The 25,822-nt window shown below is 40.7% G+C and overlaps 2 protein-coding genes across 3 annotated transcripts; one reads left to right on the top strand and one right to left on the bottom strand.

Moving 5' to 3' along the window:
* Positions 1-1,446: 1,446 nt before the first annotated feature.
* Positions 1,447-17,169, bottom strand: LOC137179977 (WASP homolog-associated protein with actin, membranes and microtubules). Its single transcript, XM_067585112.1, has 11 exons — positions 16,518-17,169; positions 14,220-14,393; positions 12,602-12,752; positions 12,128-12,297; positions 10,348-10,555; positions 8,528-8,712; positions 7,764-7,850; positions 7,543-7,638; positions 4,615-5,026; positions 3,801-3,943; positions 1,447-2,456 (listed from the first exon to the last, which is right to left on the bottom strand). The coding sequence occupies exons 1-11, from the start codon at positions 17,091-17,093 to the stop codon at positions 2,298-2,300; spliced, it is 2,361 nt and encodes a 786-aa protein (XP_067441213.1). The 5' UTR covers positions 17,094-17,169; the 3' UTR covers positions 1,447-2,297.
* Positions 16,848-25,822, top strand: LOC137179993 (fibronectin type III and SPRY domain-containing protein 2). 2 transcript variants are annotated; one of them, XM_067585145.1, is made up of 13 exons: positions 16,848-16,953; positions 18,491-18,765; positions 19,214-19,309; positions 19,649-19,882; positions 20,107-20,129; positions 20,380-20,504; positions 21,078-21,242; positions 21,409-21,543; positions 21,726-21,870; positions 23,202-23,335; positions 23,778-23,910; positions 24,036-24,212; positions 25,461-25,822. In XM_067585145.1, the coding sequence occupies exons 2-13, from the start codon at positions 18,502-18,504 to the stop codon at positions 25,708-25,710; spliced, it is 1,881 nt and encodes a 626-aa protein (XP_067441246.1). In that variant the 5' UTR covers positions 16,848-16,953; positions 18,491-18,501; the 3' UTR covers positions 25,711-25,822. The 2 variants fall into 2 exon arrangements, with proteins under 2 accessions (XP_067441246.1, XP_067441237.1); XM_067585136.1 differs by lacking the exon at positions 16,848-16,953 and adding an exon at positions 18,128-18,228.

The raw sequence follows: 25,822 nt of genomic DNA, 5'->3' as shown, positions 1-25,822 counted from the left end.
ATTTCAATTCGCAGATGCTAGCATGCTAACACGCTAAACTAAGATGGAGAACATAGTAAACATTAAACATCACCATGTTAACATTGTCATTATGAGCATTTTAGTGTGCGTAAGTTAGGCAGACATTTAGATTTGTTTGACTGTTTGGACAAAACAAAAGTTAAGGTGTTCTAGTTGGCTCTGGATTCTGTCACTTTTAGGACTTTTTATAAAATAATAAATGAAACAATAGGTGATAGGTTGATCGGTAATTTAAGGTTTAGTTTCTGTGTGTGTGTCCTCGCTGCTGTTCATCGCTGTCTCTTTAACTCTCTAGGCAAGACTCATTGTGTGACTGGTGATGAGTGGGCGAGTTGGTGAAACATCATTAAGAGACTATGCTGCTCTGTACATGTGTCAGAGAGAGAGAGAAAGAGAGAGAGAGAGAGCTGGCACTGCAGGCCACTACCACTGAGACTTCCTGTTACCATGGTAACAGGCTGCAGAATTTCATGTTGACGCTCAATCGGTGGGTTCGCCTAAATACCCGTCATGTGTGTCTTCTCCAAGGTGCATGACCCATCTCCCACCTGAATTACCTGGATGTTACCAAACACACACACACACACACACACACAGAAACCTGACAAATGCAGAGAGACGGCAGCCCTGCAAACAAGATGATGTTCAAGAGCAGCCAGCGGCAGCTCTCTAAGTACACAGAGCTGAATAAACCAATCACAGCTGGCTGGGGTTGTCTGAGCTGTCACTGCAAGAGAAATATTTGAGAGCGACGGCTGCCAGGATGGATATTACAATATGACTCATCATCATGTGGGCTACAAATCCAGCAAAGCGCACTCACACCGGGATACACCGGCATAAGTTGATAAGACCTCTCTTTAAATGATGTGTCTCATTTAACAAACAGAGGCTTGGTTACAGCCGGGTACGGATAACTTGTGGAGATCAGGGGGCCAGTGAGAGCGACCCACAAGTTCACATGTCAAATAAAAAGATTTTAAATCAAAAAGAAAATGATCAACAATGCACATATTTGATCTAATGTGTTTTGCATTTATTTGTTTAAACACAGCAGTGTAACCGTGTTCCAGCCGTCATCAGCTCACTTGTAACACACACACGTCTGGACACATGAATCTTTGCAGAATCAAAAGGTTTTAAAACAAAGTGCAGCAGTTAATAATTTCATCTGCAAACCATTTAAGTGTTTCTTGCCATACAGTATTATATATTTTTTTAATCATTTGTACATAATACATTAGACCTTCACCTTTTTGAGGGCTTCAGGTAAGTCAAGTGCTCTGTGTCACAGGTTCAAAGGTCATAAGTACAAAGTTTGCCCAAAATAACCTGTCAGCTTTTCTGAGGATTCAACAATGAACAGATAAACCGAGTTGTGGACATTTATGCAATAAAGTGAAGTATTGGTTGTTTTTTTAAAAAAAAAAAAAAAATTAGCATTCACTTGTCATTTCATTGGTTATGGCATCATAGAGGAAGAAATATCAGAACACATAAATTGCACCTAAACTGAGACTAAAACATTTACAAGTTTCTGACGCAACAAGAAAAACGAGGACAGAACGAGTGAAAAACCTGTAACACAAACAATAATGTAGACTTTAGACATATAGCCTGTAAATAATTAACACTGCACTTCAGGACATCACTCTTCCTCTTGTAAGTAATAAAATGCAAAAAAAAACTACAAAACTCCGTTTTTTCTGTAGCCCTTGTTGGATCAAATCCAAAATATAATAATTGTTGAGATTTTATTACATTCAAAATAACAGATGTCAGCTGAGTTTAGAATAAGCAGTGTAGGAAACAAGAGTATTTGTGCCAGTGGAGTTTTGTAGTGTAGTCGTCTCTTCCCCCTGCTGTGTGACAGTCTCACAACAGGCCAATTCAATCATTTACTTGCTGGACTACAGTACGAATGTTTGGCTTTTCTTCTAAATAACTGATGAAGCTGAAAACCTCATTCCTTCAGTTTGGGATTTCTGCAGATTAAAGATTAAAATCCTGATTTTTTTTTTTTTTGCCACTTTCTGTTAAATTGAATTTCAGCAGTTTGGGATGTGTTACAACATCTCGGAGCTATTTATGAAAAGACAAAGATGATTACGACTTCAGCAAACAGCGATATCGAATTCAGAGGCGGCGTGATCCCGTCCTTGTCAAAGAAGCTTTTGAGGACGATAACGTGGCAGCATCTTTAAACTGTAGCTGAGAACAGCAGGGTGATGTAAGAGTAGCTTCATCATTGTGTGTGTATGTGTGCATGTGTGTTCTCAGCTGTCCCAGTCTCCACTCTGTGTCTCATCGTCTCCTCGTTCCTCCTCCTCGTCAGAGTCGGCCGACACCTTCTTCATCCTCATCATGGCGGCTTTGATGCTGCGCTCCAGCTCGTTGTCTCCGCTGCTCTGGACTTCTGAGCGCGCTGGAACCACCTAAAACACGACAACATTCAACTTCGTGTCAGTTTTTCTTCGGGGTTCGTCTTTGGTGGCTATTTAAAAAAAACACACTTGGACTTGTCATAGCAGGAACTAATAACAGTAATGACGTCGGTGTCAGTAAGCCTGCGTGCACAACACACGGGGGGCCACACATGAATGGAAAGCAGCCATGATTAATGATACTAATCACGCTGGTGTTTGATGAGTCAAAACGTCTGCAGAAAAGGTCCATTAAGATCAGCCGTCACACTATGTAAGTGGTTTCATGAGACGATAACATCTGAGTGCTTCAGTCAGTAATATTCATAGAAGTGCGTTTTGTTCTCGCTTTTTCTATCATCTCAAACTCTTTATGATAAGATCTTTGGATCGTAACAGGAAGCTGACTGGCCGAAACATTTCAACAAAGGCAGAGTCAATCAACACTTGTAGCTTATTCTACACACATACGAGCAAAGAAAACTGATTTTACGTAATATTTCTATGATAAATTGGTGTCTAAAACTTCATTTTAGTGGGTGGTTTCGTTTAGCCACAGTAGCGGTGTAGTTCTAGAGATGGCAGTGTTGGTCATTCATGGTCCCCGCAGGATGAACCCTACCGACGCTTTACTTTCCCTCTAACGTCACCAGCAGGTAAAAATGTCTTTTTGTAAAACACCCTGACAACCTCACAGAGCTGCTAGCTCGGCTGTCGACTCTCATCTAGTTGAGTCTTGTTCATTGTCCGAACTGTCGTCAGGTGAGCCAAAGTATCAGTCACCAACTGTCACCTTGGGAAACCTGGTTTGCAGCCGTTTTCAGTTTTCAACACACTATAAACAAAACTAGGTCAAAACTAGTATATAGCTGGACTGTGTATGATCAATGTGAGAAAAGGCTGGTAATATTCTATATTTCTGTTATTATCAATAAATCCCATGAACAGACCAGAACCAATACATTAGTCCGTCTTTCAATACTTTCCAACATCCCGACTGTGTCTAAACCCTGAGGCTACTTCCTCACTTCCTACTTAAGATATAAATCTTTAAAACCGGGTTATATACTATTATATTTTTAAAAGGCGCAGTAGTTTCCTCAAACAGCTGGCCACTTTTAGCAAATGTTACACACACAGGAGTGAAGAGTCCATTTGTTAGGGACTATTTTCAGTTTTGGATAAATAGACATTTGGTGCTCTAGTGAGCTGGACGGTGTATGTGAGACAAAATAAACTGACGTGTCCATGTTGATGGTAACAGTGAGGCTCATTTACATTTTTTTATATTACAATATTACCAGATGTATGATTTAAACAAGGCTGAAGCACGGTCTCCATCATAGAACACCTCACCTTCTTCAGTGTGACTCCCTGTCGGATGGCAGACATCAGGCTGCTCCTCGGGTCCTCAGCCAGGGTCGCTGTCCTGGGAGCGGGGACCTTTCGAAGCTGGATCTGTCCACGCTGCAGTGAGGCCAACACTTCATCCATCGTCCCTAAAATGATGCAACAGTGAAGGAAAACAGCAAGTTTTACAACCATCTAAGAATCTGCACTGGAAGTAAATGAGACAAACTGTCAAGAATTCATTCTGAAGTTAACCTCTCGTCAACTTAAACATCAAATGTGCTGATTATATGCTCTCTCGGGTGTGCAATAATGTTTTAATTTCACTGCTGATTAAGCAGCTAAAACATTTTTTACAGAGCTTTCCCAGGTTCTCACTGCTGCATAACAAAAACATCCTCCTCTGGAATGACCTCCATTTCACAAAAGCTCATAAAAATGAAATCGTGTTGGACGTCACTGTCTCCCTGCAGCTGAGTGTGTGCATCAGCAGGACCACAACTGAGGTAAATGCCTCCTCTGGCCTCATGGGGGAAATTGGAAATTTAGGACAGAACACCATGTACAAGTAGGCACACACACACACACACTCCAAGTACACTTCACTCTGGAACAAACAAACACAACCTTCCCTGCAGTCAGACAAATTCACACATCCTTCTCCATGTCTGTTACGGTTCTCCTCATCATGTGAAGAAGTGGAGACACTTTAGCTCCATTCACAATTTTAATAGATCTGGGAGCTCAAAATGAGACTCACCGATTAATCATTTACAGATCAATACTACAGAAAGCAGAATTAGATGTGTCTCTCTCTCACCTATGTTTTGTTTGAGCATGTTCTTGGCTGGGAAAGGAGGGTCCTCTTTTTCACTGAGAGGCATCGGTGTGTCCCCTGAAGAAGGCGAAGCATTGACGGGTGGAGGAGGCAAGGCGGGGGGCGGCAGTGGGGGAGGCAGAGGAGGTGGTGGTGGAGGAGGTGGTGGAGGAGGTACAGTGGGGATGTTTGTCGTCGGAGGTGGCGGTGCAGAGTATATTTGGACAGGGATGTCTTGAGGCTGCTGTTTCTTGGGTGTTTTTTTGCGTCTGGGTGCAGGACGGATGGACGGCTGTCCGTCGGAGGAGGGAGAGGGGCCGAGGCTGATGATGGACAGCGGCTGGGAGGGACACGGCAGCTCTGAGGAAGACATCCTGGACTGAGGTGTCTTCAGGATGTACTGACCCTGTCGCTTCTTGAAAGACAGAAGGGGAAGTGAAAGAAGACATTTAGAAATAACGACATTATCTGGTATCATGTTCAGAGAGAGATGGCGAAGACGCACGACGACGCCCACACGTCAAAATGTTCTTTTGTTTCAAAAAGGTCTCACGGTGACTTGAGATTAAACTGAAGTGATGCATGATGGTGACACAAAGAGAAAATAAATCCTTTTCACAAACTACTCGAGTCGGTCTATTTGTTAGGACCGTCAAGAAAGAAACAACAATCCATAGAATTGATTGGTTAACAAAACAATCTAACCAGCGGGTGCACTTAGCAGCAGTACTGGAGAGTTCAATCACATCACACAAACTTCTTCAGTCTTAAGAATAATAATAATAGTTTAGAAAGGCTCTATATGAATAAAGTTACTAAGCATTTAACAATAAAACAGACTTAACAAAAAAAAAAAAACCTAAAATAATTTGACTACCAGAAAAATTTTGAAGAAGAAATCAAAATAAAAGGTTAAAACCATAGTAAAATTTAAGATAAGGCTTTATAATAAAAGTCATTTAAAAAGTGTTTGGCTAGCCTGGGACGCTCAGACAGGGACTTCCAAGGCCTGGTGGCCTGGACACCTTGGTGACCCCTTCCTGAAGATCTCTGCACTGAGGCTCATGAGGGAGTAACAGATCAACAATGTAACTAGGAGCCTGCCCACGCAAAGCCTTAAAAGATACAAAATCTTACAATTAATTCTCAATCTCAGAAGGAGACGGTGCAAAGATGCAAGAAAGCAGGTGATGTGATCAGATTACCTGGAGTTTATTAAAAGCGACAGACTTTGGAGTTAGTTAGGTGAGCTGTTGACTTTTGGCGAAGGCCGGAGTGAAGAGATTTACAGCAGCAAGGAAAGACATGAAGTACTTTCTCAAGATCTGCAACTGTTAAAAATGACGAAGGATGATTTTAGTTATTTTCCTCTGCTGTAGGAAGCATGATTGTACCACCCTGAATACTTGGCTTCATATTAGATGATTAACCACCAAGTTTGTACTTTAGAGGAGCTTTCGTGGAAGTGGGGGCCAAATAAAAGAGCTTGATTCATTTAGATGCAGAGAAGTCTTTGCCTTCCAGCTCTTAATATTGGAAGGACAGCTGAGGAGTCTGGATTCATTTAAAGTGTTGTGTGATGATCAGTTGCTGTTTTCAGGGTCAAGAATGAACTCAGTCTCAATTTTTTAAGCCAACATGGATGAGAAGTCCTTAAAAGAGGAATGAATAGTTTAATCTTACAATTACATGTTAACTGGGCAAATTATCTACTGAGGAAGATGATGTAATGCAGTTGAAAACTCCAGAACAGCTACTGAGTGGACGTCGTGGTGAGATTGTTTGTGCTATTTTCGGTGTCAAGGTTGAACTTTCGGTCTCATCATCTATACGTTTTCCACATATTAGAGCTTCATATATGGAAAATGTATAGATGAGACTACAAAATCCTCCAAAAACCTACGGTCACCAGCTTTGGGTAGTGACTGAACGAATGAGATCGTGGATACAAGCAACTGCAATCAGTTTCCTCTGGAGAGGGTTTGGGCTCAGCTTTAGAGATAGGGTTTAGGAGCTCTGACATCGGGGGGGGGAGCTCAGACTAGAGCCGCTGCTCCTTCACGTTGAAAGGAGCCAGCTGACGTGGGCTGGGCGCCTGGTTAGGATGCCTCCTGGACGCCTCCCTCTGGAGGTGTTCTGGGCACGTCCAACTGTTAGGAGACCCTGGGGCAGACCCAGAACACACTGGAGGAATTAAATAACTCTCCTGGCTTAGGAACACTTTGAGATGGTGGAGGGTGTTGCCAGGGAGAAGGATGTCTGGGTTTCCTCCTGATGCTACCACGACCCGGTCTCTGATAAGTGTCGGAAATTGGATGGATGGATGGATAGAGCTTAACAGAGGAATATCAGTATTGGTTTATATGTTGGCTGCTATGCAAAAAGATAAAAAAAACAGTATATGCTTCAGAAGAAAGCACATAATTTAGAGATATTACAAAAGGATGTTCAGCAGACTCCACTGTTAACAACCTTGCAACACACAAGCTGGCAGACGAGCCGGATATAATGGAGCAAAGGGAGCTATGGAGTCTGTGAAGAACAATACGTTTATTGTTCAATTATATTATTGTAGTATTCAATTGTACTACAATTGTAATATTTTGCCACCAGAACATTTTTGTCACAATTCATTGATATCAGAATTGTTTCCTTTTCAGCCAAATAGCGTGAACACCACATCACAATAGTTTTGTTTCCTTGTCTTTTACCTTCCTCTCTGGCAGCGCTCCTGCACCTTTAACTTTGTAGCAGCTTGTTTCCAACCACTTACAGCACTTTTGTCATCAGAACTTTGTCTGGTGTGGGAGCTGTGTAGTTGATAGCTGCATTTTAATTTTGATATGAACTACTGAATTAAGAAGGTATGAAGCAGGAGCCTGTGGGGCTTTATTAAAGGGGGAGGCGGAGCAGAGACAATAAGAGCCTGACCTCTCTGAAGGATCGTAATCTGCTCAGAGTCTTCTCTCGCTCCTGGTCAACCCACTCCTTCCTCTTCTGCTCCTCCTCTTTCTTCTTCTCTCGTTTCTGCAGACAGCGGAGGGAGACAGTGAGGGCAATATTACAGAGAGAGAATTGGATCCAGCTTCATTTGCGGCTTGTGCCGGTGTGGGAGCGTCTCTATGGGTTGTCTCGTTGCTGTGGTGACGTACCAGGTGGACTTGATGATGCTGGGTGAAGACTATGGAGCTCTGCTTGGCTGTGATATGCTTCTGCTCATGGGCCTCCATGCACTGATCCTAAAGTAAGAGAAAACATAAATACATGTTGCACCTTTTACATTTACACACCATGCTCAGAAATTAGAGGGTGCTCAGGCAAACATGTCCTTCACACTTCAGAATACGCAGGTGAAATTGATGATGAAGGTCAAATAACGCCTCAGTTAATTAGGAGTGTGTTTTTGAAAATTTCACTAGGTCCCCCTTTTTCATTTTCATTGCATTGTGAAATATTTATACATGTTACTCTTGTTCCCTGTGGGTTACTTTCATGTGAGCCTATAATCAGGGGATTGTCTCTAGTTTGATCTGAGCAATAAAATCTTTTTAATCAGACAAATGAGCGTGTAGCCAGCAGCAGCAGGAGAAAATGCCGACTGCACCAAGTGTGTTTAAATCACCGTGTCAGCTACAAATAAAACATTATAATAAAAATATAGTAAAAAAAACAGCAGTTGAGAATGTGAGGGGGGGCAGACAGAGAAGCTACAACATCCTCTTTCATTATTGTTTACAACTGTAAAAGAAGAAGCAGTGGACATGAGCTATACTATGATTGATATCAAATTCTACTGTGATGGAGTGAGTGTTGTAAATATGAATTAGCTTTTATGTCACAGATCATAAGTTTGCCCTCCAAACAAACCAAAACGCCATTAAAACTTTATCAGTCAGAAAATTCATGTCAATGGCACCTTTTTGTTGCGGAGGTATGCTCGCCGGGCACAGATGTTGCCTCTCTTGGTCTCCAAGGTCTGCAGACGTCTTTTGAGCTGGTTGAGGGCCGGGGAGTTTGCTTGTTGAATACCTGTGTGGACCATGCTCTGCAGCTCCTCGGGATCCTCGCACACGTCATAGTAGACCACCTCCTCCTTCAGTTCTAAAAAAACACAAACTCTGTTCATCAGGTGCTGCCGCAAATCAAAACAAGTGTAATTCTTAAACCAGAGCTTCTTTCATTTCCATTAGGAGCAGATTCCATCTTCAACATGTGATGACAGGATGCTTTATGCATTATTTTGGGAACTTACTCCTCCGTTGTTCCCACAATGTCTCAACTACATTAACACACCACCTTTGTACACTCATGGGCCAGTTAAACTAGCAGAGGAGGGATAGCATGACAATATGCAAAGTTCACATCAAGTAGAGCGGAGTCTGACCTGCGTCTCACCCCGAGCTCAACTACAGCTCTGCAGATCTCAACTACAGCTCTGCAGGTTTGACCTTCTCCTACTCACTGGTAAACTTACTCCTGAAACTACATGCTAACAGGAAACCTAGTTTCCTTTATCAGGTTAAGGGGTTAAAAGAAAGGTAGACTTCAGCACAAAAACAGTTTGTGGGGCAAAGATCAAGGTTTTTAAGGGTTTTTTGCACAACAAAGAACTACAGTAGAAAATGTATTGAAGCAGCATAATGACAGGAATTAAAGGAGAAAGGTAGTTTTGGAGTTATCTAAATAGTCCAGCTTATTGCTTTCTTATTGCATACTGACTATAATTACAGGTGATCTGCATATTATCTTGTGTCACTAGTGAGTTAGAAAGGCTTCTGGTGTCAACGTAACGTAACATAACATATAATAAGTAGATTTCTTAAAAAATCTTCCAACGAGGGCATGAGAGAGTCTTGCCTACTGATGGGCATCTTAAGTTGGAAAATAAACCTGAAACCAGCCAAGGTAAGGAAAAACACAAAGTCACCACACACACACACACACAGATGTCACTGCATGTACATACACACAACCTAGAAGCAAACATCCCGTTCCCCAGGAGGGGCAATTAGGGAAATATTTAACATTTCCCCAAAGTAAACTCTTTGCACAGTATGTGAAGTGACCAGAAAAACAGAAGTATTTCAAACTATTACTTTTAAATACTAAACTACTAGCAAGTGTTTTAAAGGGACAGTTCAAAAAATAAGAAAGATATTTCCCCCCCTTTACCTCTAGTGGTGTTTACCCAGGCAGATAGCTTCAGTTTTATGTACCATAGTTTTGATAAATCCATCTCTGAGACCTCACTGTTGACGGTGTTTTGTTGTTTTTGTTTTGTTTGTGGCTTGGGTGACTCGACCCTTTAAGTAAGCTTGTACTTACTGCAGCTTTTATAATACAAAGCATTACCTTGTTCAAGTGTTTCTATTTTTGTGGTCACTCAGCGTATTATTTCGTGATTTTGAATACAGTGTGTACAGATGGTGATTTGTAAAAGGAACTTTAGACTCCAGTTGAAGTTTCACAGCATGTGGAAACGTTGTGCCTTTTCTCTCAGCCGAGCCATTTTGTACAACTGGTGTTATGATTTTCTTAAAAATCAAGTGTTCCTAACTGTATAGTGTTTTATAGATCTATACATTTATGTTGCATGAGTGTTTTAAGGTGCACTGTAGTTCAGTGATTGGATTTTGCTAAAAAGGTTTTATGTTTAACGCCTCCTCCTCCCCATCTGCTGATAGTAACAGTAGAGATGACAGTAACAGTCCTGCTTATTGATTACAGTAAGTATACCTTTAATCTGTCTTCGCACGGTGTCTATCTGAGCCACCAGTAGCTGCTCCTCATTCTTCAGGATTTCGAACTTGGCGTCATACAGTTCTAGTTGGGTTTCATAGAACTGCAGCTCCAGCTGATCCACTGTGTCCTGCTGCTGGCCGTCCTTGGACACACACGCAGAATCAGCTCTCTGGCTCTGGACGCTGCCAGACAAGCCGCCCAACTGTACCACAACAAAGAAAAACGTCAAGTCAGCCACATAAAGGATCATACCTGTAGCTTTGTATATTACAGCCTATTGAATACATACAGTGCAGTTTTACAGGATCGAGCTACTGGTTAACAGAGACTTGAAACTTGTTCTCACATGAATATTTTGTCATTTTTTTAGCACTGTATGATGATGTATTTACAAGCAGGAATTATTAAAAAAAACAAGACAAACCAATTCTTCTTGATGTTTAAAGACGCCTTGAATGAACTACATTTCAAACAGAAACCTATTCGGTGCAAGAAGATTCTCCACATCAACACTTCTCATTGCCTTCTGGGTTTTTCATTTTGTGGCACCACTGCTTGTGTGAATGCGATGTCTTTTGACAGCTGCCTCAAATTTGAGATGCTTGAGTGTCCCTGAATTTGAAAACAAGGAGTTTTCAAAAATAGTCCCTGCTTTAAACTGCATCACCAGGTGAAAATAACCAAAATTCAATACAAAAAAATAAAGCTAATGGTGCGTGATGGATAACCTAGTTTCACTCTCTGCGAGCTGATTCTGATGCTACTATCTGGGAAGTAGATATGTTCAGTAGTACAACTGAATATGCTTGATATGTAGTTAATGAGCTTACACATTCAAGGCATATGTATGCTCTTTAATACTTTGAGTTATGTCATCCATAAATACACCGAATGACTGGATATGACACTAGAGAGCCAACTGATTCCAGATAATACACTGCTCGCTCCAAACATACATATACACACACTAAATGTAAAGGCATCACGCTGTGACATCTGCAGGCGCAGTCAACAGAGCCGCCGAGCTCTGCTGCCACCAGCGCAACGTTCTGCGTAGGTGTAGCTCACTGATCTCATTATAAACACTCACACACAGCTGTTTCACTCTGTAAAGGCTCATGTTGATTTCACAGTGGTAGATACCGCCAGCATCCTGGAAACTGATTTTTAAAGAGCTTAATGGATGAATAATGCAGCCGCATGAAGGTGTTAAATGTGTTTTCTGCTCTCTTCTAAATCTCAAAATGCACAGCACGACACTCTACAGCAGCAGGTAATTCATTACTGTTTCCCCCAAAATACTTTGATTCTGACATTAGATGTATACTCTCTCTATTTACAGAGAGTCATGTGGCTGGCACATTTTAGAGTACGTATATACACACACACACACACACACACACACACACAGAGACAGACTCACTCACTTATTCATGCATGCAGGTTTTGGGGGTGTATTGAGGGAATTCTCTGTGTTTTTAGAGAGGCTTTATAAATAGATCAAAGGATTACAGCAGCCAGAGATTCAGATCAGACTGGAATACCAAGTGAAAGATACACTAGAGCGAGTAGGCACTGTGGCAAATCTCTAGAGACTTCACTACAAAAGCGGTGTCACCCTTGGTACTAGAAATAAAGATCTAAATAACAACGAAAGCCTTACAACTGTGTCAAGAGTAAATATGCCAACACGGAGTGTGCCAAGCAATTACGGAACAACTAGGAAAGGAGTGGTTTATGTTAATCAAATAAATAGTATGACACACACACACACCCGTTCTCTGATGCCGTCTTTCTTGCGGTTGAGGCACATCTCTGCAGCTCTCATATGCTGCAGGGTTTCTTTGGCCAATAGGAAGCGTAGTTTCTCTAGTCTAGGAGCGGCAGACGCCCAGGCAGCAGCTCCGAAACGACGCTTATCCTCCTCCATCTGCTTTAACATACCTGAACACGTACACAAGAGTGTGTTATACATGTCTGCATCCTACAAAAGTACATGAACAACAACACAATAACAAGTTTTAAAAGGAAACCACCCAATTAATAGGTTTACAATGTTAGATATATTAGTTTGTGGGTTTTAATTATTTGATTATTACATAATATATATAATAAACATGTTGTGTGTAGCTGCAATGCTACTTGTGGCTCTAATGCTCCTTTTCATGTGTGCTGAGGAATGACACATAAAAGTCATTAATGAAGTCATTAACAGACAATTAAGAGAAATAAACACAGCAACTCATACCAGCTAGAGCCTTTGAAGTCTGTGCAAAGTAGGTGACAGTGATGTCCTGGATTGAGGCGACTGCGTCTTCTGCTTTCGTTCTCCATTCCTCCGCCTCCTTCTCCAGAGCTGCAATTCTCTTAGGACCCAAGTCCTCAAACTCCAAAGATTTCTGTAACCAACCAGGGTCAGAAAAACAGTGGACAGTTTTACACTCAGTGACATAAAGCAGACTTCTTACAGTTACTTAACCCACATGTAAATTCGACTTTTTTTTCTTTCAGTTCAGAGAGAGAAAGGAAAACGCTATGGAGATGAATCACTCCATTAGTGCCATGTTTTGCGAGGGTCAGCACAGCCCAGAATGAAAGGGCACCTGCAGGGATCACCGACTGCATTGAAATATTGTGTTTTTCAGAAATACAAAAGGCTGCATGTTGGTGGTTGCACAGTCATAGTGATGGCAGGAAAAAGTATGTAGGATGTCACCTCTGACTCTGGAGAATACATTTGAGTTTCTATTGAGATTTACTATTTGAGCATATGATACAATAACTGGCATCGTGTATCAGACACACATGAACTTGAAATGTGTTCAATTTATAAAAACCTGTAGAAGACCTTTGAGTTCAGAAGGTTTCACAAGGCTCCCCTTTCAATTTTGTTAAATGTTATACAGTATATTACTGTATATCCAATATTTCAATGTTAACCTGTACCTAAACATAAATGTATATGACATCTCAAAAGAGCCAACAATTTTAATTTAATTGATTCAATTTATTTAATTGAAATTTATAAAATTCCACTACTCACAAAAAAGAAGTCGCCTACATTACCCACAATCCATCTTGACTCAATTCATTTGACTTTACCATGGATGTATAAAGAGAAGTGGATACAGTGTTGGAGGCGGGGCCCCGTTCATTCCTATGAAAGCTGTTCAGTTGCGCATAAAGCCAAAAAAGCCACTTCCCACTGTAAAGAAACTACCCGGATGAAAACATACTGCCTACGCTCTATGAGCCCGATGCGCCCATGGAGCGTGCTCACTAGAGACTTCCACTGGTTGAGACAGTTAACTTACGGTTTAGCCATGTGGCTAACTTGAATGGGGATAAAACAATTCAATCGTGTAGCTCTTCAAGACTTGTGATCAAAATGTATCAAATTCTGATAGTGAAACAAGTCATTTCGAAGGGGTTGTGACACTCAAAAAGAAACTATCCACCATTTTACAGCCGTTCCCGTTCCGTTTCCCATGATTATGTGCAGGAAAAATGCTTTTTGGGCCCCTGTAAGACCCAGAAGTTGTAATTCCACCGTTTGGCCACGATGTCAAATTGTCTTCAAAGCCCGGTGCTGCTCCTGGGGGCTTGGACGGTACAGATTTGGGTGTGTTATGCTAGTAGCAGCTAATGTAGCCTCGAATTGCTAGCCTGAAACAGAGATGAGGAGCGGGCTACAAAGATCCGGTAACCTCACTTCTTTCTTTCAGTCTTCAGCCTGAACTGACGTCTTTAACCAACGCTTTACACGCCTTTTTTCACACATGCTGCTGTACCACCCAAGACCTGTAAACAAACACTGATGTGTAAAATTGGCGGTGTTCCCCTTTAAGTAATGTGCTCATATTTACCAGGATCTCCAACTTGTAGAGGCAGGCCAGCTCTCTCATGTCCCTGAAAGGTTGCAGCAGGTACTGGAAGAAGGTGGTGGCCACAGTGGCCAGGTCCTGGTAGGCCTCATCCTCATCCTCATAGATGCTGAGCAGCGCAACCATTCGGTCAGCACTGCCATGACTCTGCAGCAGCTGTGAGTAGAGAAGACATAATCATCATTACTTGGGTTTATTCTCCGAGCCCACAGCCCAGTCTTTCTTCTGTATGACTATTCATATTGTAGATGATGTGGAATAACTGTTCTCCATACCGATCAAATCTAAGCACAACAATAAAACAAACAAATCTAAGCTCTGTTATGTGTCAAGAAACTTTCTGATGAAGACTAAAATTAGTAGAGCTGCGACGATTAGTCGGTGAATCGCTTTGTCAATCATTGATTAGTCTGCAACTATTTTGATAACTGATTGGTGGTTTAAGACATTTTTTAAACAAAAACTACCAAATATTCTCTGATTTCAGTTTCTCCAGTCAGAGAATTTTCTGTTTCATATCATTGTAAACTGAATATTTGTGGGTTTCGGACTATTGGTCAGAAAAAATAAGCAACTTGAAGACGTCACCTTGGACTCTTAGTGAAACTGTGATTTTCACTTTTTTTCCAGATATTTTATAGACTAAGCAATTAATCAATGAGAGCTTTGTTTATTTGTTAGGATCCCCAAACAAACATTAAACATTACAGTCAACACAAATGGCAAACATAAGACATACATATTAGAGAATAACATTAATATGTACACTGATGACTCTCCCAACAGAGTTACCAGCAAAAACTACAAATCCATATATGCATAGCATCCTACGAATATAGGGTGTTTCCTTATTTTCTATGGGCTTGTGATCTTGAACAGCCTTTGACAAGTCTCAGCTTTTTATTTATATTTTATGTTATTTGAAACGGATGATGCAATTTAACACAGAGCATGAAACTGATGTGCTTCACAGAGAGTTTATAGCTATTGCTAATTGTCAACTCTTGACCCTAGTTGGGCTTTACATATACAGTGTAATTAAAATATACAGCTCTGTTAGCTAGTCCTTTTCTTAGGGACTAAGAAATAAGTACAAAAACAAGACTTTTGATATATGATTTCATCATAAGTAAATGGGAGATACATGGGGGGGCACAAAAACGTTCACCTGCACAACTTAATTCCCTCACTTGCCCTCTTAAATTATATATAAGGGACAAAATATTGGGTTAAACTGTAAGATATAATGCTAATTAAAGAAATAAAACCACAAACTATGGCCTAGCTTGAAACTGAACATTATAGGATCATTACAAAAGGTGGTATTTACTGCAGGACTACTGTACTGAACTGCATTAGATGGTACAGATGTTAATGTGTACACCAGCTGCGTTCTTTCCTTTGTCTCAAGTCTTTGGGTTTGTGGAATTGTTGTACTGGATTTCACTATCACCCAGTAAACAGACAGTCACATTACATTTTTGTGTTTAAATTGTGTCAAAGTGCAGGTGAAACTCACAGACTGACAACCAAACATGAAGCAGTGAGTGTATGTGGTGTTGCACAATACTTCAGCTGATAAAAAGAAATAAACACCAAAGGGTTGCTGCGTCATTAGAAGTCTGCTTTCGGTTTCGCACCACCACTGTGAGGTGCTAGACCTGCAGGGTAACATGAGGTAAATACAGAGCATACAGACATTTTACTATCCAACTTGACAACTTAAAAAGAGCAGAAATAAAATCCAAAAGGTGAATTTGTTGCCAATTCAAAAGAATTTAGTGTTCAGTGAAATACTGTAGTTTTTTCTATTTAATTCGTTTTTATTTTCTTGTGTTTGTTTGTTGAAGGCAGTGGTTCTCAAACTTTTTCACATTAAGGACCCCTACACTGGCACAAATTCGCCCACAGACCCCCATTTGATAAGATTTTGTCCCAGGGTCCCCATCTGATAAGATTTTTTTTTTACAGAAAAGATATTTTACTACAGAAAGTGTATGAAACCCATGACCAGAATAGTCATACATTCTGCCATTGTGTTACTTATAGATGGAATTACAGTATAGTGAGAATAAATTATTTTTATGGGGACCCCCTGGAACCACCTGAAGGAGCCCTGGGGGTCCCTGGACCCCACTTTGAGAACCACTGGTTTGAGGACAGATAACTCTGGTTCACACTCCAACATAGCAGGTGGCGGTAATGCACCTTAACGCTGGTTGCCATAAAACAGAAAAAAGAGAAAGGGGACCCCACTCGCCCCTTTTACAACCCCCTCACCTGTCGCAGGTGACCCTTGGCCCTCGACATCTCCTCCTGCATGGTTTTCCTTTTGAACTCCTGCAGGTTTTCAAAGTACTCCTCGACGTCTCGCTCATCTTGGGTGAACAGCGTGTCGAGAACGATCTTCCGTCCGCAGATGTCAATCGCCGCGCTGAAATACTTCTCGAGCCTCCGACACGGTGTGTCAAAGTCACGTTCGTCGTCATCTTCTTGACCTGACCTCCGACTCAGGAAGAGCAGGTCCCAAATGTTGCCCTCCTCAAACTCCGACAAGTCCGGGAAGCAGGCAGCCAGGACATCGGCGACGCATGTAAACTGCTGATGGATATGTTTCAAATCACTTACGGAGAAGAGTCCAGCCCAGCTCATCTGAGCGTCGCCAACGGCAACTTCGGCTTTTCGTTTTTGCCGTTGTAACGTCCGGTTGTGGCAGGTGACAGCGAACTTACACTCGATGACGTTCCACTGTACGATAAACCCCAGCTTAAACGTCTCTGTTTCCTCAAATATGTTGCTTTTAACGGCCACCCAGCCATCTAGGCTGTCTAATCGCTCGTATTCTATGCTATTCATCTTTTAAAAAAGAGCTGTTTCACTTCGGCAGTCCTCGAAGCTGCTGGCTCTGTTTACAACGTCCGCCATTTGCGTGACGTAAGCTGCCTTCAGGCACCTAAGAGATATCGGAAATGTTGGGAAAACAAACGTTAACGGTTTCACAAAGCGACAAATATATCGTTAAAGTATGTTATTATTACATTTACTGAAAACAATATTGAAGTAGAGGATGAAATAGAATCAGTCAAGTTTTGTACATATTACGTGGATAATTTATTATCAATTATTTGATGCATCTCAACTCTTATTATTTTCTTTATGTTGTGTTTGGTTTTTTTTTTTGGTTTTTTTTAAAAGCTGTAGCACTTTGAGATTCACCACGAATGAAAAGTGCAGTACAAATTAAATATATTACTATTATTACTATTGTTACTATTGTTCTTCTTATTATTATTATTATCATTATTATTATTGTTGTTGTTGCTGTTGTTGTTGTTGTTGTTATTATTATTATTATTATTATTATTATTATTATTGTTGTTATTGTAAGAAGCTAAGTAAAACATCGCTTCTATTGCTTATACCCATTTTCTCCCCATTAATCTTCCTCCAAGTGTATGAAAACTTAGTGCTGCTTGATTTATATATCAAAAATAATACGCATGGAAAAAATATCAGCCACTAATTTGTAAGACTGGAGCACTAAAAAAAGGCAGACGTTGTTTACATTCACATAATCACCGATCAGAAATGTTTAAATGGCCTCATTTGGGATTTTACGAGGAGCCGTGAAGGCACCATAATGGTCGCGTATTGTGTTGCACTTTGACCTTTGAATCACATGTTTGGGGAATTCCACCTCTTAATATCAAAGCAATGAATAGATATGCCGAAACTGACACTAATTACAAGTGTTTTACACTGTTACCTAAAAAGCTCAGGTCACCAATTAATCACAAGAATATGTTTTACTCAGTAAATAACATCTAACATGGAAGTCTAACATGCCTGTGACATTTGAGCAGCCTGACTCCCATCTATTTTTATCACAGCTTCTGGGTGTAGTCTGAACTGCTTACAGAGTTGGCTTGTCGGGCACCACTGTTGGCCTGAAATGGTTGTTTAGAACAGACTGATTTCCTGAATAATCCAGGTAAATTTACCACCAGCTGCTCATTCATTATGAAAACTTTTGATTGTTCTGCACAGGCAAGTCACTTGTTTCTAGTATGAAGAGTGTAGTTTTCAGATCTCATGTTGTTGTTTTCATTCTGCTCAGTTATTATTTGATACAGGATTTTTAGACTATTATTTTAAATTGCTGTTGATGTAGAGATAGACATACTTAGGAATTCAAGGGAAAAATTGAAGAAATTTGAATCTTAAATGAGTTGTAAACCTCTGTCCTGCCGCAGTCACTCTCCTCATGGATCTGTATGATATCAGAGGAGGTAGACTGGATGTGATTGCAGAGGAAGCCGAGCACCAGGAGTTGAGCAGAGAGTCGACCACCATGGAGCCCTCCAGAGACGAAGGAGAGAGGGCGACCCGAGACATGTACACCTTACAGCGGTTCTCTATGGATACCAACGAGTCCCTTCGTTTTGAGCCCTATGAGGGCAGCACCCCATCTTCCACCGAGGCAGAAGATGGACATGATGATGATGTATTTAAGGAGGAAGAAACTGAGGTGGGAAGGTTAACGCAGTTTTTGCCCATGGTGTATGAATTTTGTTTTATTGTATTTGACCCCTGGTTTCTTGGAGTTTATTTCACATTTACTGCCGTTTTCACAGGGTCTTTGTGAAAACGGCAGCATAAACACTGAACCAACATTCCCAGAAGATCTCTGTAAAAGCAAGGCATAAAACTCCCTATTTCTTGACAAATATAAATTAAAATGATCAATTTGTTCCCCCTACAAATGGCCATGACTTTGTATTAAAACTGTTGCTAGTGACAGATTTCTTTGTAGCTAATTCCCAGAAGATGGAGCTGTCCACATGAAAGTTGTTTTATACCAAGCTACAGACATGAGCAGAAAGTCCTGAAAGCACAGGCCAGGCTGAAAAATGGTCTCTAGCTGTGTTATTGGTTTGAATTAAACAGAGAAATTATGACTTTCAATGTTTTTTTAGAATGAGATCAATACGACCAGAAATCACTTGCAAGGGAAGGTTGCAGAGATGGAGAACTTTGCAGGTCATCTGGAGGAAATCTTCCTCACTGTGGAGGTAAATGTCAGTCTTTTAAGTTTAATGAAACAGATTGCTACAATCTGTTTTGACATTGATGTATTATGTTGCGGCTGTGTGAGCACATGGGAACACTTTTGTTTTCAGGTTTTTGTCATTATTTTATTGAACCCTAAAGCCTGAAAAAAAGATCAAGATGTCAGATTTCAGTTTGTACCAGAGAAAGTTTGGTAACTGGAAAGTATGTGTGTGTGTCCCCAGGAGGGCCTGAGCTGAAGAGACAAACACATCCATGTCATTCATTTTTCTCATCTTTCCATATTTTGTTTAATGTAAAACAAATGTGGAACTCACTAAATGATATAAACGTATGCACAGGAGAATTTTGGCCGTCAGGAGCAGCACTTGGAGCAGCACTATAACGATGTGCTACAGACGTTGTCTCAGCGGTATGACGAGAGGGCGGCTGGACTGGAGGAGGAGAAGAAGAGTAAGCTGGAAGCTTTGTACAATCAGCTGCTGGCTTGTGGTCAGGCGCTGGATGCCTCTAAGGAGCTCATTGAGGCGGCCCAGGAGATCTACCGCGGCCAGGACAAAAGGCTTTTCCTGAAGGTGTCCTTGCTTTTGTCTTTGTGCTGTGTTTTCCTCAAACAGACAAATAGCAATATGCAGATTACAGTTGGATTTGTGCTGATAAACAGCTCCAAGTTTTTTGCTCTCATGGTCTTAACGTGGAATAAAACACAGACTAAATGATTGTGGTACAATATATTTATTAGTATCTCTGTGTTTATTTACTGTGTGGTTGAATTGCTCTCTTTGGCATTTATTGACAGACAGTTATTCCCGCCATTAAAAGGTAAATACGATGCTGATCAACGAGTACGCCTAACATGGTGTGACACAGTACTGCTGGTGACTGAAGTGTGATTTTGAAAGACTAACCATTAATGGCACATGACTAATAACATGTTTCCAAGTCATTTTGCATGTAGTTTCATCTAATATTGTGTAACTACATATATTATATATACTGATCCAGATGAATGGCATGATGACACAAGATGCCTTGAGTTTTGTTTTGTTTTGTTTTTTTTGTATCTCACCAGAATTGAAGAATTTGCCAAAGAGGAGGTTGACCTCACGTTGTCTACAGCTCTTGACTTTAACCCACCACTTGCCTCCGACCTGTCAGATGTCAAAACCATGATGGACTCCATCAATGTTGTTCCAGGTCTGATTTCCAAATTGCACCTCCAGTTCATCTATCACCTATCAGTGACTGTGTCAATAAAGTGTAGATGATACAGTTAGATACTTGAATGAATAAATTAATCAGTAAAAAAGTGTTTGTGAACTTGCTGAACACTCAGTTTGCTGAGCAGCAACTTACTAGCTTTGTAGTTTTACACACAGTGTAATAATAATCAAGTGTTGAACACATGCGGAGCACTGTGCTTCTCATTCTCTGCTGGAAATGATCTCACTATGATACTTGTCCCACATTCACTTTCACATTTGAATGTTTTTGATCACACGTCCTGTTGATGCATGTGTGTTTTCTAGACCATTTGCTTGATTTTAAAAATCTACACTTCAGGAAGTGTTGCCATATATTTAGGATAAAGATATGAATCCTAATGAATGAAAACCAAGCGTCAGTGTTGAGCCTAAATACAAAACTATATCATAACGTATTGTTCTTAATGCAAAATTGCAACTGCACAGTTATCTTAGTGCTTCTGATTGTATAACTTGTATAACTTGTAAAATATTGGATTCATAATGTTTGTCCTATGACCTCCAGCTCCATCTGCCCCAGTTATCAACCCCCAGATGCCCAACTCTGCCACACAGACGTCCCTTCGTGTGTGCTGGAGCTTGTTCTCTGACGACACTGTGGAGTACTATGAGCTGTACTACAGACCTGTGCTGGAGGACACACCAGCAGACAGCACCTGTGCACCACATGGTATAACGCGCAGGGAAACTGACTGCACATTCATATTGCATGATAACACCATCTACTGTTGAAATAGTATTTATTGATGTGGGACTCACTCTGGTTTCTTGGAGGGATCCATTTAAAAGAAAAAAACAAAAAAAACCCAACAATTAAATCTGTGCTCGCTTTTCAGAAAGCAAGGTAAAAGTGAAGGAGACCCACTGCACTGTGACAGATCTGCTGCCCAATGCTCAGTACGAGCTCTGGGTGACGGCTACCAACACTACAGGCATCAGCCCATCGAGTGAGAAGGCCTTATACATGACAGGTAATAAAGGATACTCCTACAACTACATGAAGAGTCATTAAACTTGTGACAGGTGAAATAATCGTTCTCAGGTTGTCCTCCAAAATCTGTTTTCAGATGTACTTCTGTCTGTTTGTGACCACTTCAGCGTCACATGATTGACATTTGATTAGAAAGAAAATCGTTGATTCCTCTCTCCGTAGTGCCGTCGCCTCCAGTGATCAAGCAGAGGGAGTGCACTAGCTGTCCAGAGGCTGCTCTGATCCGCTGGGAGTCAGGAAACACCAACCCTGTTGACTCCTACACCGTGGAGCTCAGTGAGATGGGTACTGAGAGCGGTATTACTGAGTAAGAGCTGTGTTGTTAATATCACACACCTGCAGTATATCATATCAGACAGACAAGCTCAAAATTTAGAAGACATGGCTGGTGATTTTCTGTATTTTTCTTATTGTCAACATGTGCAAAGCCAAACCAACAATGAACTCATCCTACTTACAAGTATTGTGTGTGAATCCTGATATATCTTATTCCTCTGTGCCATAGACCTCCATTGTCGTCCAAAAACTATTAAAAACAACATCAATGAGCCACATCGTTGCACTGGGTGACAAGTTCCTTCATCACAAAGACTACAGTCATGGTAGTTGGTTTAGAAACATCTCCAAAGACTAATAACAGCCATCACATTTTCATTCTCCAGAGCAGTGTTACTCATTGCGCAGCTCACAAGCCTCATGCGGCTTGCCAAGCTTTAATTGGGGGCTTGCATTGCAGATAATAATTATGATAATGCCCCCAATACACATAATTCACAAGGATTGTGACAACAAACTACAAATATAACATTAGGAAAGTCAAGGAAATTCATGCCTGCTTCTGCTCAAAACTATCATGTTTTCAGTCTCTGTTTTTAACAGCTTTTGGACAACAATGGAGGTCTACGGCACAGAGGAATAAGATATATCAGGCTTTGGATACACACACAATACTTGTAAGTAGCATCAATTCATTGTTGGTTTGGCTCTGCACATCAGATTTGTTGACAATAAGAAAAATATAGCAAATAACCAGCCTTATCCTTTAAGTTCACACGCAAAGTAAAAATATCTCAGTATAAACAAAAGTGGCCCAGTGAAAGTACAGAGCTTCAAAGATGCAGCACCCCATGATATTTGTCTTCACTGGCCGATCCTTTTAATAAGGCTTTTGCTTCAATACATCCATAAACAAGCCTGTGTTAGTGCTTGCCTGGGATTTTTGAGGTCCCATGGATATAGAGCTGCTGAATCAAGACACACTCTGTCCTAGAAAATCTATTCTTAGCCGCAGCTCCTGCAGCACTGTTAGCCTCAGCTAGAATACTGTCCTCACATTTGGGGTCATTTTCATTTTTCATCTGGTCACTTCAGAGAATAGTTAAAGCCCATCATTTAATGGAAATTCCCTTGACTAAAATGGGGCCCATGTTCCAGATATGACAAAGTTCCTTTTTTAACCACCTCATTTATCCACCTGGTATTTCAAAAGCCGTTAGAAAAGATGTTATTTTAAAGGCTTTACACAGCGATAGGGTAATGGAAATAATAAAACCAACCCAAAGAATTGTCATTATTGTGCATTTGATATATTTAAGAGGAAGTGATATCAGCCTGTTGTCCCATGGGTTAATCGCTCAGGTCTATAGTTGCCGTGCCCACCTGTCAGTGTCTGATCCAGCTGCAGACAGGACGACGTTACCTCATCTCTGTGAGAGCAGTCAACATCGGTGGGCCCAGTGACAGGAGTGAAGTTTTAACTGTTTCCACAACAGGTGAGAAGCACCACGGGTCAGTCTGCTCATGGTACTAAAATACACAAGTCCTGCATTCAAAATTTGGATTAATGTACTTTAAATGTACTTGGGTGTTAAGGTATCAGTGGTAAAAGTACTCATGCAGAATGTCCCTGTCACTGTTTATATTACTGAATGATTATTTTTGATGCATTAACATGTAATATTTAAAATTGGAGCTAATTTGAACTAATTCATATAGTTATTTAGTTTAATCTAGAGCAATGTATCATATTTTATTAACTGATCATGTTTTGTATGTAAAATCTTCATCCGAGAAGTAACTTGTAACTCAAATAAATACTCAGGTAAAGTATAAATACCTCAAAAACAGTACTTGAATAAATCAACTTACTTATTGTCCACCACTGCTTTTTGGCACATTCATGTGATGATCAACAAGGTTTGTTTACATGTGCAGGTACGTTCTTCTATCTCCTGGAAGATACTGCCCATCCCTGCCTGTCCATATCCGAGGACGGCTTCACTATGTTTTATGGAGACGAGGAGCTGCCAATAAGTGCGATGGCCATAGATGGTGACACATTTACCAGGTAAAGAAAGAAATAATCTGAAGTTTTCTCATGTCTACTTTATTTATGTATGCACATACCTTCAATGTAAATGTGTTACATACCCCCTTTTTGAACGTTCATATGTGAAATGTGTGTGTGTGTAGTTGTGTAGCTGTCCTGGGGGATCTGATTCCAGTGCGAGGCAGGCATTACTGGGAAGTTGAAGTGGATGACTTGACAGAGTTTAGAATTGGAGTAGCGTATGAGGACACAGAGAGGAACTCCTACCTCGGAGCCAACATTACTTCCTGGTGTATGAGGCACATTCTCACTCCAACCAGGTACCCGTACACCTTCACTGTGGTGATTATTAACCCTCATGTACTGTTTTATGGTGATTTCTGTATTTTATCAACAAAGTCAAAGTTTGTAGAGGAGACATACAGGGTTTTATTAACAATCAGAAGAAAATTAAACATTTAAAGTAGGGCATGGCAATATATCTTTATTATACAGATATTGTGATATGAGACTAGATATCTTCTTAGAGTTTGGATATCATTATATGGCACAAGTGTTGTCTTTTCCTGGTTTTCAAGGCTGCATTACAGTAAAGTGATGTCCTTTTTCTGAATTTACCAGACTGTTCCAGCTGTTCTATTATTTTCCTTTCCTTTTTTTTATTATCCACATTGCTGATGATTATCAATAATCTCATTGTGTTAATATTTTGTGAAAGCACCAATGGTCAATATTGTCACAATATTGATAAGTATTTGGTCAAAAATATCCTGATATTGGATTTTTTCCGTATTAACCAGCCCTAATTTAAAGCAAAAACATTGATTTTACAATTATATTCTTTTTACAAACAGCAGTGGGGTCTATTGGACCCCAGATGATGAAATAAACAAGATTTCAACAAAACAGAGGTTTAAGTAACCTTGGTTGCTGCTTATTTGTTCAAATATACTTGATATTCCCATGTGTTGTGCGGGCTGGGAAGGAAAAACTGACTTATTTTCACAGGATTACACAGACCAAGGAGATGCAGACTTCTCAGCCTATCTGATACCAGAATTAGCATGCTGATCCTCTGAGAGACTATGATTGCAGTTCATGGAAACTGGGCCAAGACTGTATTTTTAGCCACTAGAAATTTTCCTTTCCTAAGCAAAAATTGTGCTTCAGCTCTATGCAAAAAACTAAGCCCACAGTTGAATATCTGTTACTTTAAAAGTGTTGCTATGGCAACTCTTCTTAGAACAAAGCAGGACAGTTGAATTGTCACATTTAGCAAATCATAGTGAGGCGTATCACACAAGCCCTGAATGTGGTTTTCATTGTGGGCATCATCCTGCTGATTCTGCCTACGCACAACTTAACGAACACGTTTCTCATTTTATTTAATCCATGGCCATATGAAATCCTGCTGCCACCGCTGCTGCTGCTTATGATTCAACATCTGCTTTACTAATGGCTGACAGAGTTGGACCATTGTTGCAACAGGATGAGAGAAAAAGTTTTATATTTAGAACATGTTTGCGGTACACGATCATAATGTTGCTCTCTCTTTCTTTCTTTCTTAGGCATAAGTACGAGTTTCTGCACAGCGGTTGGAGCCCCGACCTGAGGCTCACAGTGAATCCAGTGCGGATAGGAGTGGCACTGGACTACGACAGGGGGACTCTATCCTTTTTTAATGTGGATCTGGAGCAACACCTACACACCTTCCACTGTCACTTCCGAAATTATGTCCAGCCCTGCTTTGGCCTGGACAACCCGGGAGCTCTCACTGTGCACAATGGCATAGAGGCTCCTGAATATGCATTCATCTGACATCAGTAACCGCATCTATTCAGAGTATTTATATGACATAAAATAAAATACCTACCAAAGTTCTGGATCACAACCGCAGCTTTCTCAGCTGTATAAAATATGTGGCACCCAA

The sequence above is a fragment of the Thunnus thynnus genome, chromosome 1 (assembly GCF_963924715.1).
Source record: "Thunnus thynnus chromosome 1, fThuThy2.1, whole genome shotgun sequence".
Classification (NCBI taxonomy): domain Eukaryota; kingdom Metazoa; phylum Chordata; class Actinopteri; order Scombriformes; family Scombridae; genus Thunnus; species Thunnus thynnus.
This window is presented reverse-complemented; position numbering and strand designations above follow the sequence as displayed.

Bases quoted from the DNA above. Each gene is read 5' to 3' on its own strand.
- LOC137179993 (XM_067585145.1), top strand. From the start codon at position 18,502: ATGGATCTGTATGATATCAGAGGAGGTAGACTGGATGTGATTGCAGAG. The intron at 21,871-23,201 runs GTAAGAGCTGTG...TTAATCGCTCAG, and splicing joins ACTGAGAGCGGTATTACTGA to GTCTATAGTTGCCGTGCCCA. The intron at 24,213-25,460 runs GTACCCGTACAC...TTTCTTTCTTAG, and splicing joins CACATTCTCACTCCAACCAG to GCATAAGTACGAGTTTCTGC.
- LOC137179977 (XM_067585112.1), bottom strand. From the start codon at position 17,093: ATGAATAGCATAGAATACGAGCGATTAGACAGCCTAGATGGCTGGGTG. The intron at 12,753-14,219 runs GTAAATATGAGC...GGTTGGTTACAG, and splicing joins TCTACAAGTTGGAGATCCTG to AAATCTTTGGAGTTTGAGGA. The intron at 2,457-3,800 runs GTGAGGTGTTCT...GTCGTGTTTTAG, and splicing joins AGGGAGTCACACTGAAGAAG to GTGGTTCCAGCGCGCTCAGA.